Source organism: Physeter macrocephalus, chromosome 14 (assembly GCF_002837175.3).
Source record: "Physeter macrocephalus isolate SW-GA chromosome 14, ASM283717v5, whole genome shotgun sequence".
Classification (NCBI taxonomy): Eukaryota; Metazoa; Chordata; class Mammalia; order Artiodactyla; family Physeteridae; genus Physeter; species Physeter macrocephalus.
The window spans coordinates 30,582,393-30,599,529 of record NC_041227.1 but is presented as its reverse complement, the minus strand read 5'-3'; the positions used below and the strand labels follow the sequence as shown (position 1 = coordinate 30,599,529).

The 17,137-nt window shown below is 44.2% G+C and overlaps 1 protein-coding gene across 3 annotated transcripts in view; it reads left to right on the top strand.

The window, feature by feature from the left end:
* FERMT1 (FERM domain containing kindlin 1) overlaps positions 1 to 10,043 on the top strand; it is a 61,604-nt gene extending 51,561 nt beyond the window's left edge. For all 3 annotated transcript variants that reach the window (XM_024123587.3, XM_024123586.3, XM_055090357.1), the window contains 5 exons: positions 532 to 638; positions 2,125 to 2,346; positions 2,957 to 3,081; positions 4,159 to 4,300; positions 7,729 to 10,043. In XM_024123587.3, the coding sequence (XP_023979355.1) occupies positions 532 to 638; positions 2,125 to 2,346; positions 2,957 to 3,081; positions 4,159 to 4,300; positions 7,729 to 7,902 (770 nt within the window). In that variant the 3' untranslated portion in view covers positions 7,903 to 10,043. The remainder of the gene's footprint in view (positions 1 to 531; positions 639 to 2,124; positions 2,347 to 2,956; positions 3,082 to 4,158; positions 4,301 to 7,728) is intronic.
* The last annotated feature ends 7,094 nt before the right edge of the window (positions 10,044 to 17,137 follow it).

The window sequence follows — 17,137 nt, the reverse complement described above, 5'->3', positions numbered from 1 at the left end:
CTTTTTTTTTTTTTTTTTTTTGTGGTACGTGGGCCTCTCACTGCTGTGGCCTCTCCCATTGCGGAGCACAGGCTCCGGACGCGCAGGCCCAGTGGCCATGGCCCACGGGCCCAGCCGCCCTGCAGCATGTGGGATCCTCCCGGATCGGGGCACGAACCCGTGTCCCCTGCATCGGCAGGCGGACTCTCAACCACCACGCCACCAGGGAAGTCCTCCCTCTGCTTTAATTCATTTCAAAGCTTATATTCAATAATTGATTATATGAGTTAGAATAGCCAAATCAACCTGAAAAATGAATTCAACTGATGATTATTTAAGAAATCCATAAAAGAAATATTTTTATTTATCCATGTTATGTTCATAACTTATCTAGTTATCCTTTAATTAATGTTATCAGCCTGCTCCTCAGTTTTTCAGAAGAGAACCAAATATGAGGAGCTTATGTTCAAAGTCTTTATTTTAGATGCACATCTGATATTTGTCTAAGAGATCTCTCAGAACTCAGTTCGGTCCTTGCCTTTTATCATTCAGGCTGTGAAGTTGTGCCAGATGTAAATGTAGCAGGGAGAAAATTTGGAATCAAGTTATTAATCCCGGTTGCTGATGGTATGAATGAAGTATATCTGAGATGTGACCACGTAAGTAAAACCACAAAAATGGTAAGTCACTTCACATTTATTAAGCCTCAGGACAAACCATCTCAGGTGTTTTCTCAAATGAGAGCACTCATCAGTCAGCTATTGCTTTGTAACAAACAATCACAAAGACACATACCAATAAACTTTCTGCAGGTGGGCTGGGGATTGAGTGATCCAGGCTGAGGGCATCTGGGCAGATCTGCTTCAAGCTATCCACCTGGCTCGGCTGGCTTCTTATCGCAGGCTGAGCTCATGGGATTTATTCTGGGTCCCAGGCTGCCTGGGGAGGAGGCTCTTCTCATAGTGATGGCAGAAGTGCCAGAGGGGAACTGGGAACGTGTGAGACCTCCTAAATCTTAAGCTTGCCGTCAATCGGTAGGTACACTGTCATTTCCACCCATGCTCCATTGACTAAAGCACATCCATGGCCAGGCCCAAAGTCAAGAGATGGGAAATTACACTCTGTCTCTGGTGGGAGGGACTGTAAAATTACATGGCAAGAGGTGTGGTTGCTAGGAGGGTGAAGATTGAGGCCAGTGATTCAGTGAACCACACCTACTGTTGCCCTGAAGAATTAATTCGATTCTTCACATGCATCCCCTTGGCTTCTGGGACCACTCCCCTTTGCTCCCTGAGGTAACAAATGAGCACAGACATTAAAGAACAATAGAAGCCACCACTAACTGGTTCAGCACCACCAATGGACCTGATTCCTACCATGGGATTAGAATCTTTACTAAGGATAGGCCAGGGGAGAAATAATATGAGAAGTCAGTTAATGATTCTTCCTCATTTTCTTCTGTCATAGAGATAAGATGTGATATGAAAATGGAAATATGTGTCAAGGACGCTATCGGGTAGTTTGGGTTTTCACCTGTCTGTGCCCCATGGAGCTCCTTTGTGTCCTTGGTTCATCTTTTTTTTTTTTTTTTTTTTTAGTTTATTTGGTTGCATCGGGTCTTAGTTGCGGCAGGCGGGCTCCTTAGTTGCAGCTCATCAGCTCCTTAGTTACAGCACACGGGCTCCTTAGCTGTGGTTCGCAGGCTCCTTAGTTGCGGCATGCAAACTCTTAGTTGCGGCATGCAAACTCTTATTTGCAGCATGCATGTGGGATCTAGTTCCCTGACCAGGGTTCGAACCCAGGCCCCTGCATTGGGAGCATGGAGTTTTATCCACTGCACCACCAGGGAAGTCCCTCCTTGGTTCGTCTTTAAATGCAAAGTTCTCTGCACGGAATTTCTTAAAGTTGACATTCATATTCTCTAGCCCCGTGGTATCTAGAAATTCAACACAGGACTCAAAAGCTCTCATTGGACTTTAAATTACGTGGTTAATAGCCAGTCTGAATGTGTGCCACTTCGTATCTTCCCTTGCTGGGAAGGTGACGGTTTTGTATCATAGAGATGAAAGCCCAGGTCCTGCTCTGTTCCCAGCATGGCTGCTTTGCATTTGAACTTACTTCTCAGCTCTCTGGTGTTTGCTGCAGGAGAGTCAGTATGCCCAGTGGATGGCTGCCTGCATCTTGGCATCAAAGGGCAAAACCATGGCGGACAGCTCCTACCAGCCAGAGGTCCTTAACATCCTTTCATTTCTGAGGATGAAAAACCGGAACTCAGCATCTCAGGTGGCTTCCGGTCTCGAAAACATGGATATGAACCCGGAATGTTTTGTGTCACCTAGGTGTGCAAAAAAGCACAAGTCTAAACAGGTACTGCTAATCTGGTTGGGGTGATTGTTTGCAGCAAATTCTGTATTTTCTGAAATGAAATAAATAATTTAAATGACTGAGATCATCATCATGAAAAATCAGCTGATGGGGAAATTTGACTATGAACTGGGTATTAGATGATATTAAGAAATTATTGTGAATTTTGTTAGCAGTGACTATACTGCTAACTGAACACGGCAATATTCTCAGAATAAACCTAATTTAAAAATAATGATTTAGTCCCCACAAATTAAAATTTTAAGTTATGCTTCCATAAGAGTGGGTTGAAAGTTACACAGATAAACTGATTCAAGTAGAACCATTGTTCATGGAGACCACAGACCCCAGAAAGAAGAACTCAGGACTCTTCATCTACATAAAGCTTAGATACTTATGTGTTGGTCCATCTTCCTGTTTCTCTGCAGTGATTTGCATGTATTATAGAAAGAGAGAGAGAGGGTGAATGAATGAATGGGAGGAATTGTCTTTGTGGAGCTGTAGTTGGGCCTTGCATTCATTCTTCTCGTTGGGGACCTGGGGCCAATGGGATGATTGCTGTAGAGAGTCAGTGCCTGCTAAGGAGAATTTGACATCTCCCACTTCTGCTTAGCTGGCAGCCCGCATCCTGGAAGCCCATCAGAACGTGGCCCAGATGCCCCTGGTCGAAGCCAAGCTGCAGTTCATTCAGGCATGGCAGTCTCTACCTGAATTCGGCCTCACCTACTACCTTGTCAGGTGATTACAATGCTCACTTGCCTCTCTCACTTTCTGTTCAATTTTAAGTGGTTTCATGGAGCCCAGTTTATTCTCATTTGGTCTAGAATGTAGAACTCTTTCTTTTCTTTTCTTTTTTTTTTTTTTTTAATTTTAGAATACTGTCCTTTCACAAATGGCCCAAACACTTTTGGCTGCTCATGACAATCTTCCATACCTCTGTTCACAGTGCCTACCAGATCTCTCTGCTTCTCCTGGGTCCCCTAAGTTTTCAACTTAGCAGCAAGAGTGATCCTTTTAAGATCTCAGTCAAACCACATCAGGCCTTTGCTCACCGCCATCTGAAGGCATCGTGTCACACTCAGAGTAAGAGCCAAATCCTTACAGTGGCCCTACACGACCTTAGTGCTGGAATTTCACATCCTCTCCCCTCCTTCACTGTGCCCAGCCACACTGGCCTCCTATCAGGGCCTTGAGCCTGAGGAAAAAAAAAAAACTCTGGCTTTCGCACTGGCTGTGCCCTCTGCCTAAGATACTTTTTCCCCAGATATCCACATGGCTCACTCCCTCACAGACATTAGTTCTTTGATCAAATCTCCCTTCTCACTGAGATCTTCCCTCTTGATTTAAAATTGTAACAACCTCATTGCCAATATTCCCTGTCCCACTTCTGTGCCTTATCCTCCTTTATGACCTTATCTGGCATGTATATTTCACTTATTCATGACCCTCTCCCCCAACTAGAACACAAGCTGCATGAGGTCAGGAATCTTCTGTCTGTTTAGGTCACTGCTGTATTCCCAGTGCCTAGAAGGGTACCTAGCATACACAGTTGGTGCTAATTTGAATTAACTGACTTGACTGCCTCTTATTTTGCTTTCCTCTGATGTCAATTTCACTTAAATAATGTCTGCAGGACAGCCTACTCTCCAGCCTTTATATTCTATCCTAATAAAAATGCCCTTCTATAGAAAGTTAATCCCTCATTGTCTGTTCTTCAGAAATGATTTGAAATGTTGGTATTATCTTTAAGAAGTTGTATGTGAATGAACATCATGTTACAGGAAGCAGTTACATATTTTAATTATTTTTTTTCAGATTTAAAGGAAGCAAGAAAGATGACATTCTGGGAGTTTCATATAATAGGTTGATTAGAATCGATGCAGCCACTGGGATTCCAATTACAACATGGAGATTTACAAATATGAAACAGTGGAATGTAAACTGGGAAATCCGGCAGGTAAAGTGAAAGTTTTTGGTACATTCAGCATTGAGCCTATAAATGTGTGTTCCCTCAGAACTGCAGCTTATTTTGATTTTAAGAAGGTGTTATTATACTTAGAACTCAGAAACCACAAGCATGTGGTAATTGTCTGCTAAAATAATCACATGCAGTTCTGGGCAGTTTCCTAGCAAGCATAGCAAGCACAGACCAAATGCTTTTGAATTAACACAAGTTGGCTTAGTCTTCATACAGACAGACTCTAAAATTGCTGAGCAGTTTGATTTATTTCCTTCAACTCAGTGTATGATTATGTAAGATTTAGGCTGATAATTACTTAGCTGAAACTACCTGAGATGTAAATATCATACAAAATAAATACAAAACAGGCGTCATCTGACTGGCTGCCAAGAGGTGTAACTGGTTGAGAACTCAGAGGCTCAACTGCCCACCTGGAGAGCATTCCAGTCCCAAAGGGGAAAAGTATCAGAGAAGCCAGCGAGGTACTCAGGGGTCATGGAGGAAACTTAGCCTCTGGGTTCAGGAGCCCTCAGCCCCCATTATCTCCACCCTAGGAGCCAGGTCAGGCCATGCCTGCATCACAGGACGTGCTAGACCAAGTCAGACACACCTGAGTGTCCTGATGATTTAAAACATTCTGCTGTTGCTGATATAGGATCTTTACCGCATTCCTTTGGCATTCCCATTTTTCCAGTATAAAGCTGTCAATGTAGAGCGAGGAAAAGAGACTCACATTTTTCTTTTTCTAAGAACCATGGATTCCTCTCAGCAGGGCTGTTGACCATCTGGACTCATTTGCAGAACAATGTTCTGAGATTAGATGGCCTCTAAGGCAGTGACTCGAAAACCTTGTTGTACCCTCAAGGCCATGTAAATCTGACTCTGGGAAATGCAAATCAAAACTACAATGAGGTACCACCTCACTCACACCAGTCAGAATGGCCATCATTAAAAACTCTATAAATAACAAATACTGGAGAGGATGTGGAGAAAAGGGAACCCTCCTACACTGTTAGTGGGAATGTAAGTTGGTACAGCTGCTATGGAAAACAGTATGGAGGTTCCTCAGAAAACTAAAAATAGAATTACCATATGATCCAGCAATCCCACTCCTGGACATATATCCTGACAAAACTCTTAATTCAAAAAGATATATGCACCCCTATGTTCATAGCGGCACTATTCACAATAGCCAAGACATGGAAACAACCTAAATGTCCATCAACAGATGAATGGACAAAGAAGATGTGGTACATAGGTACAATGGAATACTACTCAGCTATAAAAAAAGAACAAAATAATGCCTTTTGCAGCAACATGGATGCAGCCTGAGATTATCATACTAAGTGAAGTAAGTCAGAAAGAGAAAAACAAATACCATATGATATCACTTATATGCGGAATCTAAAATATGACACAAATGAACCTATCTACAAAACAGAAACAGACTCACGAACATAGAGAACAGACTGGTCGTTGCCAAGGGGGAGAGGATTGGGGGAGGGGTGGAGTGGGAGGTTGGGGTTAGCAGATGTAAGCTTTTATATATAGAATGGATAAACAAGGTCCTACTGTATAGGATATAGAGAACTATATTCAATATCTTATGGTGAACCATAATGGAAAAGAATATTTTAAAAAGAATGTATATGTGTATAACTGAATCACTTTGCTGTACAACAGAAGTTAACACAACATTGTAAATCAACTACAACTTGAAAAAAAAAGAAATGATCCAACTGTGCACCTTAAATAGGTCTGTTTATTATACATCGGTTATACCTCAATAACGCTGTTTGGAAAAAAAAAATCTGACTCTGGGAATTACTGAGATCAGTGATTCTTTTTTTGTTTGTTTGTTTTTAAAATAACATTTATTTTTTAAAAGTTAACATGTGCATAATAGGAAACCGAAAAACACAAGAAGCAAAAAACAAAGTCATCCATAATCATAAGCAGTTTACCGTTTGATGTGTCCTTCTAGGTCTCATTTGTGTATCTATACAACCAAGCATCCATTTTCATATAAGTAAGATCATACAATTAGGTACTGTGCTTTTTCAGACATCAGGAATATTTACCATTTCAAAGTCCCAAAGCTATTTGAGTATTTTGATAACCAAGAATACACTACACCAACTCAATCTACAAGGAAAAAAATGTAATCCTGCCTTTCTTGGCAACAAAAATTTCATAAAAGACAAAAATGGCAACAGGCCTCTAGATAAAGATATTGGTAGAGTTATGATTAAAATACTACATTCCCTTAATGTTCCATTAAAAATGAGACAGAAAGCAAAATATAAATACAAACACATCCACATGCATGCCTCCCTTTATACTTCCTTCTGCCCCTCTGCTGCTAACCTAATGAGCTAGTCCTGACGTACATTTCTCAGAGATGGTTTAACAATTCCATATCCAAGATGCTGCTTTTTTTTAATCAGTTGTAACAAAGATATTTACCAATTGGTTAATTCACTAGCTCTACTTTTTATCATACATTGTCACCTCAGGACATCTAAAAAGCTTAGATGTTGCAAAATAAAGAATGAGCCTTGAAAAAGACTTTTGCCGGTGTGTACTATTGAACATTTCAACTTATCCATTGCTCTATATGTTACATGCCTTTGGTTTAACTTTACCGTATATATTATGTACATACTGGACAAATGGGTCCTAATTTTATAATATCTAGTCTCTAGATATTAAAGGGGTTGCCAATGTATGACAAAAGTAGAGTTAGCAAACTAACACATTTTGTACACTTTGTGTTAAAATTCATTGAAAGGCCGTCTTCGGAAAAGAACCTTTGGAAATGAAATTGTAAATCACATCTAAGTGACACAAGTGCCTGTACTCACCCACTGTTGGAGGATGAAAAGAAGTAATTGGGAGAAATGAAGAGCTCTAGACTAGAATGTTTCTGTGTAGATCAGTGATTCTTAAATGTCCCCAGCTGATTCCAGTGGGCAGCCAAGGTGGAGAACGGGTGAAGCTTCAGTTTCTTCCAGTGTTAGAGTTTATGACTTCCAGCTGGGAAAGAGTGAGGGCCGTGGCTGTAGGAAAATTCACGTGGGCCTTTTCCTCTCCACTAAAAAATCTGCAAAACACTCTGCCCCTCCGCACAGGGAGTGCTTAGACAGTTCTTTCATCTAAACAAGAGCCAGACAGGAAATATCTTTTGTGTTGAGCGTTAGAATGCTTTGCCAGGTGTGCAGCAAAGCTGACACCACAAGAGGGCGCCTAGAGAGCAGAGACGTTTTCTGTAAGCTTTGATGCAAGCGGTGGGTTTTGCAGGGTTTGGGGAAACCCATCTGTCAGCACCTCAGCAGTCCTCAGCTCTGGGACCATCTCCAGCCAAGCGGCTTCTTTCTCTTTCGTCTTTGTCAGAGCTTAAGCATACCTGTGCCTTCCTCTTCCAGGTGGCGATCGAATTTGACCAGAACGTCTCCATCGCATTCACCTGCCTGAGTGCGGATTGCAAAGTCGTGCATGAGTACATCGGGGGCTACATTTTCCTGTCCACCCGCTCCAAGGACCAGAATGAAACGCTCGATGAGGACCTGTTCCACAAGTTGACCGGCGGCCAGGAGTGAGCAAAGCAGGCCTGCTGGGCCTACACAGAGGGCGGGCCTACCCAGACGCTGGGTCAACGGCCTGCACCATGTGTACATTCCAGGCTGACAGCGTATATTCACCACCGGACACCCAGACCCTCGCCTCATTTCCAGCACCCTGCCTAGCACGTCCCTCTCCTCGCTCTGCCCTCTGCTACCCGCTGTGGAAGGGGCCTCAGTTAACCTCTTCTGTCTGTAATGTGGGGCGGGAGAGAGGACACTGCTCAGCATTACTCTAAGGCTCCACGTGTAGCTATGACCTGCAGAACCTGCAAGTGCATGGCTAGAAGCTGTCCATGTGCTTATCTGCTTTGTTGCTAAGTCAAAGGAAAGACAGGTTAAAAGCACGTGTAGCAAGGACAAATCTTATTCCCCAAACTCAGGTATGAAAAGAAATATGTCTTTCCTTAACAGAAGTGCCTTTAACTACCATCTTGTGAAATGGCATAGGGAGCCCCTGCATACACTTCTGTCCTGTAGGTCAAAGTCTGGGGGTGAAGGTCTGGGGAAAGGTGGGGTTACCTGGTACTGGTTGGTGACAAGGGGTCAGAGTAGTGGCCCTCAGTGTCATTAGTCCCGAGTGACATCTGCCAAGGTGACCATTGACCCATCTGGTCTTGAACATTGGTTACTATGTTCAAGACCAGGGATCAAAGGGATCCCTTAAGTCCTTCTAAAGACACAGGGGTTCAGGGAAAACCATTCCTCAAACCCACTCCATGTCTCAACAGCTTCTCCTCTGGGTTGGGGCTCAGGAAGATGGGCTCAGTTCTCTCTTCATAAAAACCACCTCCCAGCATCAAGGCTTCCATCGAGGTCTCCATCCCAACCAGTCAGGGAGAGAAGAACAGGACACAGGGCAGCCCCGTCCCCAAAGACCACCAAATTAAGGGCTCTCAGCTTCCCCAGGGGCTTCTGTCTACTTAGGGCCTTTGGCTGGTCTGTGGGGTAGGGAAGCCTTGCTCTTATCACTACCCAGTCTTCTGGATTTGTGTCTGTTTCTATGACTCACGGCCTTTCCCCTAAAGGCCTTTGGCTTTGTAAATCAAAAGCCGATAATGGACTTTTTTTTTTTCTCTGCTTTTTGCTCTGTTGTCTCTGCCCTGAGATGTGAATGTGGGCCAATTAACAGCTGCCTCAATTGTCATTTTGTGTTTTGGTTCATCAGTGTTGGGAGGAGTGAGTTTTAAGAAGGTAAAAAGCAGTACTGGGGTTAGAGGGAAATATCAGATGTATTTTATTATGTTTTTATAAATATTCTCCTGTCACACAAAGGATGTGGGTTGCAAGGGTAAGGCTGAGACTGTTTCCATTTTGAAGTTCTTTTAGGATGCAAACCTCAGGGGAACTGGCTGGACTTCAGATGCCCAAAAACATTGGCTGTTGCTTTATTTCCTAACAAAACTGTTTGAGAAGAGAGATCTCTGCAATTCTGGGGGCCACCTCGAGACAGCAGGGGCTGGGGACCCTTGGGCCCTGAGCCAGAAGCTGTCACTGGAAATTCCTCTTTCAGCCTCTCCTTAGAGGTGAATGTTAGTGAAGAATCTCCAGGCAACACCTGAACTTCTGAGGCCTAGCTTAAAGCCTGGATGTGGCTCAGGCACTTGGAAAATCTGGTCCGTGTCAAAAAGAACTGAGTTTGAAACGTTTTGTACAGAAACCAGTGCCAAGTGAACTGCATTGAACTTGGTGGTCATTTCTCCATAGTCCTGGGCTCCATTATTTTAGAACCTAGCTGGGCCCGACATTAAAATAATGCTCCTTGATGTCACAGTTTACCTGTCTGCTGTCAAATGCAGCCTTGCCTAATTTACCAAAGCGAAAACTTTGGTTCAACCTTCTTCCTTAGCTTTTCCTGGTTGTCTGACATTTCCATGAAAACACTCAAAAGAGTTGACCAGTTTAACCAGACTTTCAGGGGAGCATTTCTTCCACAACTCCACAGCCCCATCCCAGAGGAATAAACAAGCATGGCAGGAAAACCTTAAACACTGCTATTCCAAAGAGCAACTTAAGGACTTTTTTTTACATTGGGTCACCTGACTTCCTATGATGAAATTTGAAATTAATGTGTGCCTTTCAGCCCTGTTTGATTTCTTATCATGGGGAAGTCTGCATTTTTTGTGTATTTTATATGACTTTTTAAATTAAAAGGTTTATATGGATTTGAATATGGTCTAGTTGCGTCCTCTCCAGTCTGTTGCCTCTAAAAAGGTGAATATTTTCTCCATTATGAAACAGGAGTGCAACTTTCACGTTTAACATTTGCTTTTCCTCACAATTCCAATATCTGAGCTATTCTCTGCAGTGAGATTGACTTAGAAACCTCACTTAACCACTGGTTTCAACTCTTTTCTCATTGACTGTCACTAGATTTCCTGACATATCATGAGCTCTTTTTATCCGGGTCTACCTTTTGAAAAAAGCACCATAGAGCAAAAAAATAGCCAGAGGCAGAGGGCATCAGAGGGCCTCTGATTTGATGACCAAATGTCATGGGCACATCTTTGAGTTAGTGATAGATGGTCCATAGGGTTAGGAATGTGTAGTTTTTAGATATCCCTTCAGGCAATTCTTTTTTTTCTAATTTAACTGCAGTTGATTTACAATATTGTATTAGTTTCAGGTGTACAGATTCTTATCCATTAGAGGTTATTACAAGACATTGAATATAGTTCCATGTGCTATATAACCCTTTGTGCAATTCTCACATCAACCCACAGGGAGCAGAAACGGCTTGCCTTCTCATTTCACAAAGGAGAAACCAGGCTCCGAAGGTGAAGTAACTTGCCCAAGGTCAAACCAAGAGTAAAGCAGTGGAACCAAGATTCAGAGCCAGGTCTTAACTCCAGAGACCACTGAGCTTAACCCAGCAAACCCCACCCTTCCATTTCCAGCCCTGCTCAGCCTTGAACTGCCTGCCCCACCCCCAGCCCCAAGGCAGGCCTCTCCTGAGCTCAGTGTCCCCATGTCGCACACCGGTGGGGGAGGGCCAGGGAAGTCAGAGGATTGGCTGCCTCAGAGGAGCTGGGGAGGTGCAGGTGGATCAAAAAGGTCTGGGAGGGCTTCCCTGGTGGCGCAGTGGTTAAGAATCTGCCTGTCAATGCAGGGGACACGGGTCCAAGCCCTGGTCCAGGAAGATCCCACGTGCCATGGAGCAACCAAGCCCGTGTGCCACAACTACTGAGCCTGCGCTTTAGAGCCCGTGAGCCACAACTACTGAGCCCGTGTGCCACAACTACTGAAGCCCGCATGCCTAGAGCCCGTGTTCCGCAACAAAGAGTAGCGCCCGCTCGCCACAACTAGAGAAAGCCCACGTGCAGCAATGAAGACCCAACGCAGCCAAAAATAAATTAATTAATTTTTTAAAAAAGGTCTGGGAGCCAGAGCAGTGGGTATTTTGATTCTGGGAAAGTTTCATTTTCAATCCCATGGTCGAAAAAGTAAACAAATGAGTCTTTCATCTCAAAACTCATCTTTGAGTTGCAGGCACTTGAAGCCAAGACATCCTGCAATATTTGTTTTCTGAAATTGCTAAAAAAAAAAAAGTGATTCACTTGTAAGTAAAGACTTCTTTTTCACTTCAGTACATTCAGCAAAGAGTAAAATAGAAAGGGAGGCTCCCTTCCATGCCTCCAACCTCCCTGAGAGATTCTGCAGTGACAGGAGGAAGGGGAAAAGGCAGGAAAATCATGTGAAATAATGAAATACATACGAACTATATTCTTTCATTATTTTCCCACATGAACACATGATTTTTATGAAATCACAGGAGATATGATCATGTGAAATAACGCTATATATATGAATTTTTTTCATTATTTTCCCACACAAACGTGGTTTTCCTGCTTCCTCCTCTCCCTGGCGCCCCACTATCACCCGAGAATCTCTCTGGATGGCAGGGGTGGGAGGGAGCCGCCTCCTCATCTGTTTCACCTCTTTTTCCCCTTCATGCCCCCTTCCTTCAAGAGCCATTGAACCCTGGAAATCCTGGAAAAGCTGAAGGTTAGCACGTCGCCCTTCCTTGTGTTCAAGTTTCCCTGTCCCCTTTCTCAACAGCAGGTACCTTCCTGAAGCCGAGTGGAGTTACTGAGCTCCATCAAAGAGAACAAAACCAGCCTGCGCATTCTCCCTCCTCACAAGTGCCTGCGCTGCCCTGGAGCTCCCACCAGCCTTGGGGTGATGGGTTCTCAGACTTCTTCAGAGCTGAACCCTTTTGCTGAGTAAAAGGTCAGATCCCAATGAATTAAGCCACCCTTGAGCCCAGAGCTCCATGGAAGCCACTTCACATAACTCCAGATCAGACGATTTAGAAACAGCATCCAGGAGCCTCCCCACATTTGCCCAAACATCCGTGTTGCATGAAGACCCAGTTCCCTCAGAAGAGCCCCTATGAACGCACATAAGCAGAATGGGAATGGGAGGTTTCTCTTCAGGCTCACTAATGCTCCTCACTAACAACTGTTGAAGAGATTTTCAACTAAATGAATTTACTTCCTTCTGACTCGCCATGTGACCTTGAAGACCCATAATTCCCCAGCAGGCCTCAGTTTCTCCAGTCGTTACAGAGGAAAAATCCCACAGCCCCTCCTTCTCAGGGGACCCCCACTGACGGTGCTGTCCTGTCCGGGAACCCAGCAGGATGTTGTTTCTCTTCTTGGGCCAGTGAGTTGGGAGGCGGGGCCCCTGGCTGCTCTCTGAGATCCCTGGGATGCGGGAACTGCCCAGGGAAGAGGCGGAGCCCTTTGTGAAGTGACCCAGGGCCTCAGGGGAGGGGAGGGCCCAAAGCCCAAGCCTGTGTCCTCTGACTCAAGGGATGTGTCATCAGGGTCCTTGTTGACCACAAGCAGGGCCCATGACAGGGAAGCAGGGAAGACAAATGAGGTTCCAGAAGGGAAAAAAATTATGTATATATATCTCCTTGAGAAAAGAGGGGGAGGGGAATGCAACAGAGCCTGGGGGGCCCGGGCTCAACAGTAGGAGTTGGTGATGGGATGGCTGGTTTAAGTCCACCACCTGGCTGGTAAAGGAAGCACCCACTTGTGCCCACTGTGGCTATTGGGAGAGAACAAGGATGCTCTTGCAGGCAACACGATGGAAAGTGGGGGAGCCAGTTCTGGAATAATCAGGTATCCCAGGAACCGGTCAGGCTTTGGGATGGAGGTCTGATGAGGGGCTTACAAAGGGGCCCTAGATATCCGTGCCACCACTTAACTCCCTGCAATGTTCCCAAAGCACCAATATTGGCAGCCAGGTCAGCCCACAAGACCCAGCATTAAAAACATAGCAGAACCAGTGTTCTTTTCTAGGACTTACAAAGCCCACGCACCCAGCTTCAAAATGGAAAGCATCCTCTTCGTTATTGAGGGTCGGATACCGAGCATTAAACCCACATAGACTGCAGCTTGAGACCTTGCTACTCAAAGTGTGTTGCTTGAATCCACAGCATTGGTCAGAAATGCCGAATCTCACAGGGCCGGGACCAGCAAGTTACCCAGGGCACGACATTTAAGGAGATCCCACTGTCAGGGCCTCCTTACCGCACCCTAGTCCCAGCTCCGAGACCCACCCCAACCTTCTGAATCAGACTCTGCATTTTAACAAAACACTCAGGTGATATGCGTACACAATTAAGTTTGAGAAGTTCTGGCCTAAGACACGTGGCATGGATTTGGCGGGGAGGACACCAAACACTGGAGGAATTATGAGCATAAATGCCATAAACTCTGCATGCCAGTGTGTGGGTTGACTAGTGTCCCCCAAAACTTCATGTTCACCCAGAACCAGTGAATGTGACCTTAATTGGAAACAGTTTTTGCAGATGTAATCAAGTTAGGATGAGGTGTACTAAATTAGGGTGGACCCTAAATCCAGTGTCCTTATGAGAAGAGACACACAGAGACGAGGAGAAAGAAAGCCATGTGATGACAAAGGCAGACATCAGAGTGGTGTATGTAGCTGCAAGCCAAGGAATGCTGGCAACCACCAGAGCAAGGAAGCGTTCTTCCCAAGAACCTTCAGAGAGATCACAGTCCAGCTGACATCTTAATTTTAGATTTTAGATTTTTAGATTCCAGAACTGTGAGAGAACAAATTTCTGTTTGAAGCCACCAGGCCTATGATAATTTTTTACGGCAGTTCAAGGAAAATAACGTAGCCAGAATTTTCACATCTTTAAAAATGGGGTTGCTACTTTCCCCACCATATCACTGGGCTACTGGAAAGACTATAGGACAGAATGACGGCAAAGATGTTTTAAAAACTACAAAATGCAATACAAAGGTAAAGTATCGTTTTTTTTTTTGTTTTGTTTTTTGTTTTTTGCGGTACGCAGGCCTCTCACTGCTGTGGCCTCTCCCGTTGCGGAGCACAGGCTCCGGACACACAGGCTCAGCGGCCATGGCTCACAGGCCTAGCTGCTTTGCAGCATGTGGGATCTTCCCAGATCGGGGAACGAACCCGTGTCCCCTGCATCGGCAGGCAGACTCTCAACCACTGCGCCACCACGGAAGCCCAGTATCGTTATTTTTAATGAGGACATAATTTAAGTTATAAAAGTATTTACGTACTTATTTTCAAAGAAGTTCACGTGATAATTTGAATACTTGCTCCCCTCCCAGTGTGGGTAGTGCATACCTCCTGCCCCATTGTACGGGATTGGCCATATCACTTCCTTTGGCCAATGGGATGTTAGTGGTTGATGTGACTTGAGGCCTCCATGTGCTTGTACAATCTGACTGGCCTCTTGCACTCCTGTCACCCGCTGTGAGAACAGGCTCCCTAGGTAATCACCTGGGCCACAGAATGAGACACATGCAGCAGGTCAGAACCTAATCCACAAGTTGGACCCAAGCCTGGCTAGATCAGCTGACCCTCTGACTATTAGTATGGGAATCAATTCTTGCTATTGAAACTGAGTTTTGGGGTCATTTGTTAAGCAGCATTATTGTGGAATAGCTAACACAGAATAAAGTATCACAAAGAGTAGAAAAAGAAATCAATCCACTATCTATCTATCCACACTAACACTATCCAGAGACATACTCTGTTGGCATTTTTGAGTGTCTTTCCAGTCTTTATACCATCCTGTACCCTGGTTTGTTTTTGCTTTTGTTTTTGTTTTTTTGTATTTCAATATAGTATCTATTAAGGTATTACAGACTCATGGAAATTGGTTAATTAATTGATAAGATATTCATTGGGGAAAAAAAAGTAGCTATTTGAGTGCTGTCTGAATGCACATTGTGGGGCTATGATCCTGCCCTAAGGCAGCTTACAACTTCTGATGTGGAAACATAATGCTTCATCTTTTAAGACATTAATCTTCTTTTTTTTTCTTTTTTTTCGCACCTTCACCAATTTCTCCCATCTTCCACTCCCCACCTCTGGCAACCACCAATTTGTTCTCTGTTTCTGTGAGTTCAGTTTTTTTAGATCCACATATAAGTGAGATTATACAGTATTTGTCTTTTTCTGTCTGACTTACTTCACTTAGCATAAAACCCTCCAGGTCCATCCATGTTACAAATGGCAGCATTTCCTTCTTTTCTATGATTAAATAATATTCCATTGTGTGGATGTTCCACCTTTTTTTTTTAACCCATTCATCTGTCAATGGACACTTGAGTTTCTTCCATATATTGGCTATTGTGAAAAATGCTGCAGTGAACATGGGGGTACAGATACCTCTTCAAGATAGTGATTTCATTTCCTTCAGATAAATACCCAGAAGTGGAATTGCTGGATCATATATGGTAAATCTATTTTTAATTTTCTGAGGAACCTCCATACTGTTTTCCACAGTGGCTGCACCAATTTACATTCCCATTTTAAGATATTTTCTCGCTTGCTTTTCTGATCCCATTCAGAAAATTCTCTTACAGATTCTGAACTTGATCTGATTTTCACCATAATCAAAAGCTAAAAGCATCAGCCTGGTCAAAAATGAAACTGGAAAAACATCAGTAAAGGAAGATCAAGACTCGGTCTGAGAGTGTCTGTCTCCTCAGCTGTAAGGCAAGGGTTTAGCACTGTGTGGTTTCTTGTAGCCCCTTACGCCCCAGCATTCAGTGATTACGGTCCATTCCTCCCCCTCCCCCCACCCCCCAATCAGGCCAAGTTGCGTCCCCTACTCTGATGTAACACTCCGGGCCTTTCTACCACGCATTTGCTTTTCTCTCAAAACTCTGTCATCACTCTGCCAACAGGACCCTGTTATCTGTGTCAGGCCACATAGATGACTCAAATATCAGGACAGGTTGACAGCCTGCCATGGCAGTCAAATATGCCCCAGGGGCAAAAGGGATACCGAGGGGTTAAATGGTTGTGCCATTTTAAAGCCGCTGAAGTCAGCTCCTGCCTCCCCAAAGAACAGTCTCAACAATAATATAGCTAACAGGCCACAGCTAAAAGAATTAGGAAGCTAACACGTATTAAGGGCTATCACTTGTGCTTCCCACCAGGTCTTTCAATTCATCCTCTAGGTGAGATAGGTATTATCAGCTCCATTGTACAGATCTGGAAAGTGCAGTGGAGTCCTGGTAAATTTTTAATAAATTTACCATGGGCAGGAGGGAGCCCTGATTTGCCAGTTTCCCTGGTATAAAGACTCCTACTACAGCCAACATGACCCGAAGAGGACATCAGTGAACACAGAGTTGGGAAGAGATTCAAACACCTGGCTCTCTGACAGGGCTGACCCGACTCCAGCACACACTGGAACTGTATACAGAGAGGTCAAGCAACTAGTCAAGATCACCCAGCTAAAATGTGGCAAGTGAGGATGTGAACCGAGACCTCTGACTTTAGCACAGCTCTTGATATTCCCACATGAACGTCAAGGCCTTGTGAGCCAAGAGCCCTAGACTGTCTTTATACGTGATAATATACCACTGAGGTGACTTTTCCCAGAACATATTAGATCAGGACTACAAAATTCCGTAGACATTTTTTTTTCTTCCCAATTACATTACATCAGATTTCAAACGTCAAAATGTTGAAAATCTCCTCTAAAAAAATCTTTAGACCCCAACAGCTGGTCTACCTGTCCAAGATGACATTTAACTGCAAATCTGGGTCAGAGGTGGGGTTTAGGAGGGGGAAAGAGTTCTGCCTTCTTCCCAACAGAGCAAACACCAAACCATGACAGGAGGCAACCCCTCCCACCACATAACCCCCGCCCCCCCATCCCCCCATCTCCCCAACCCCGCCCCTC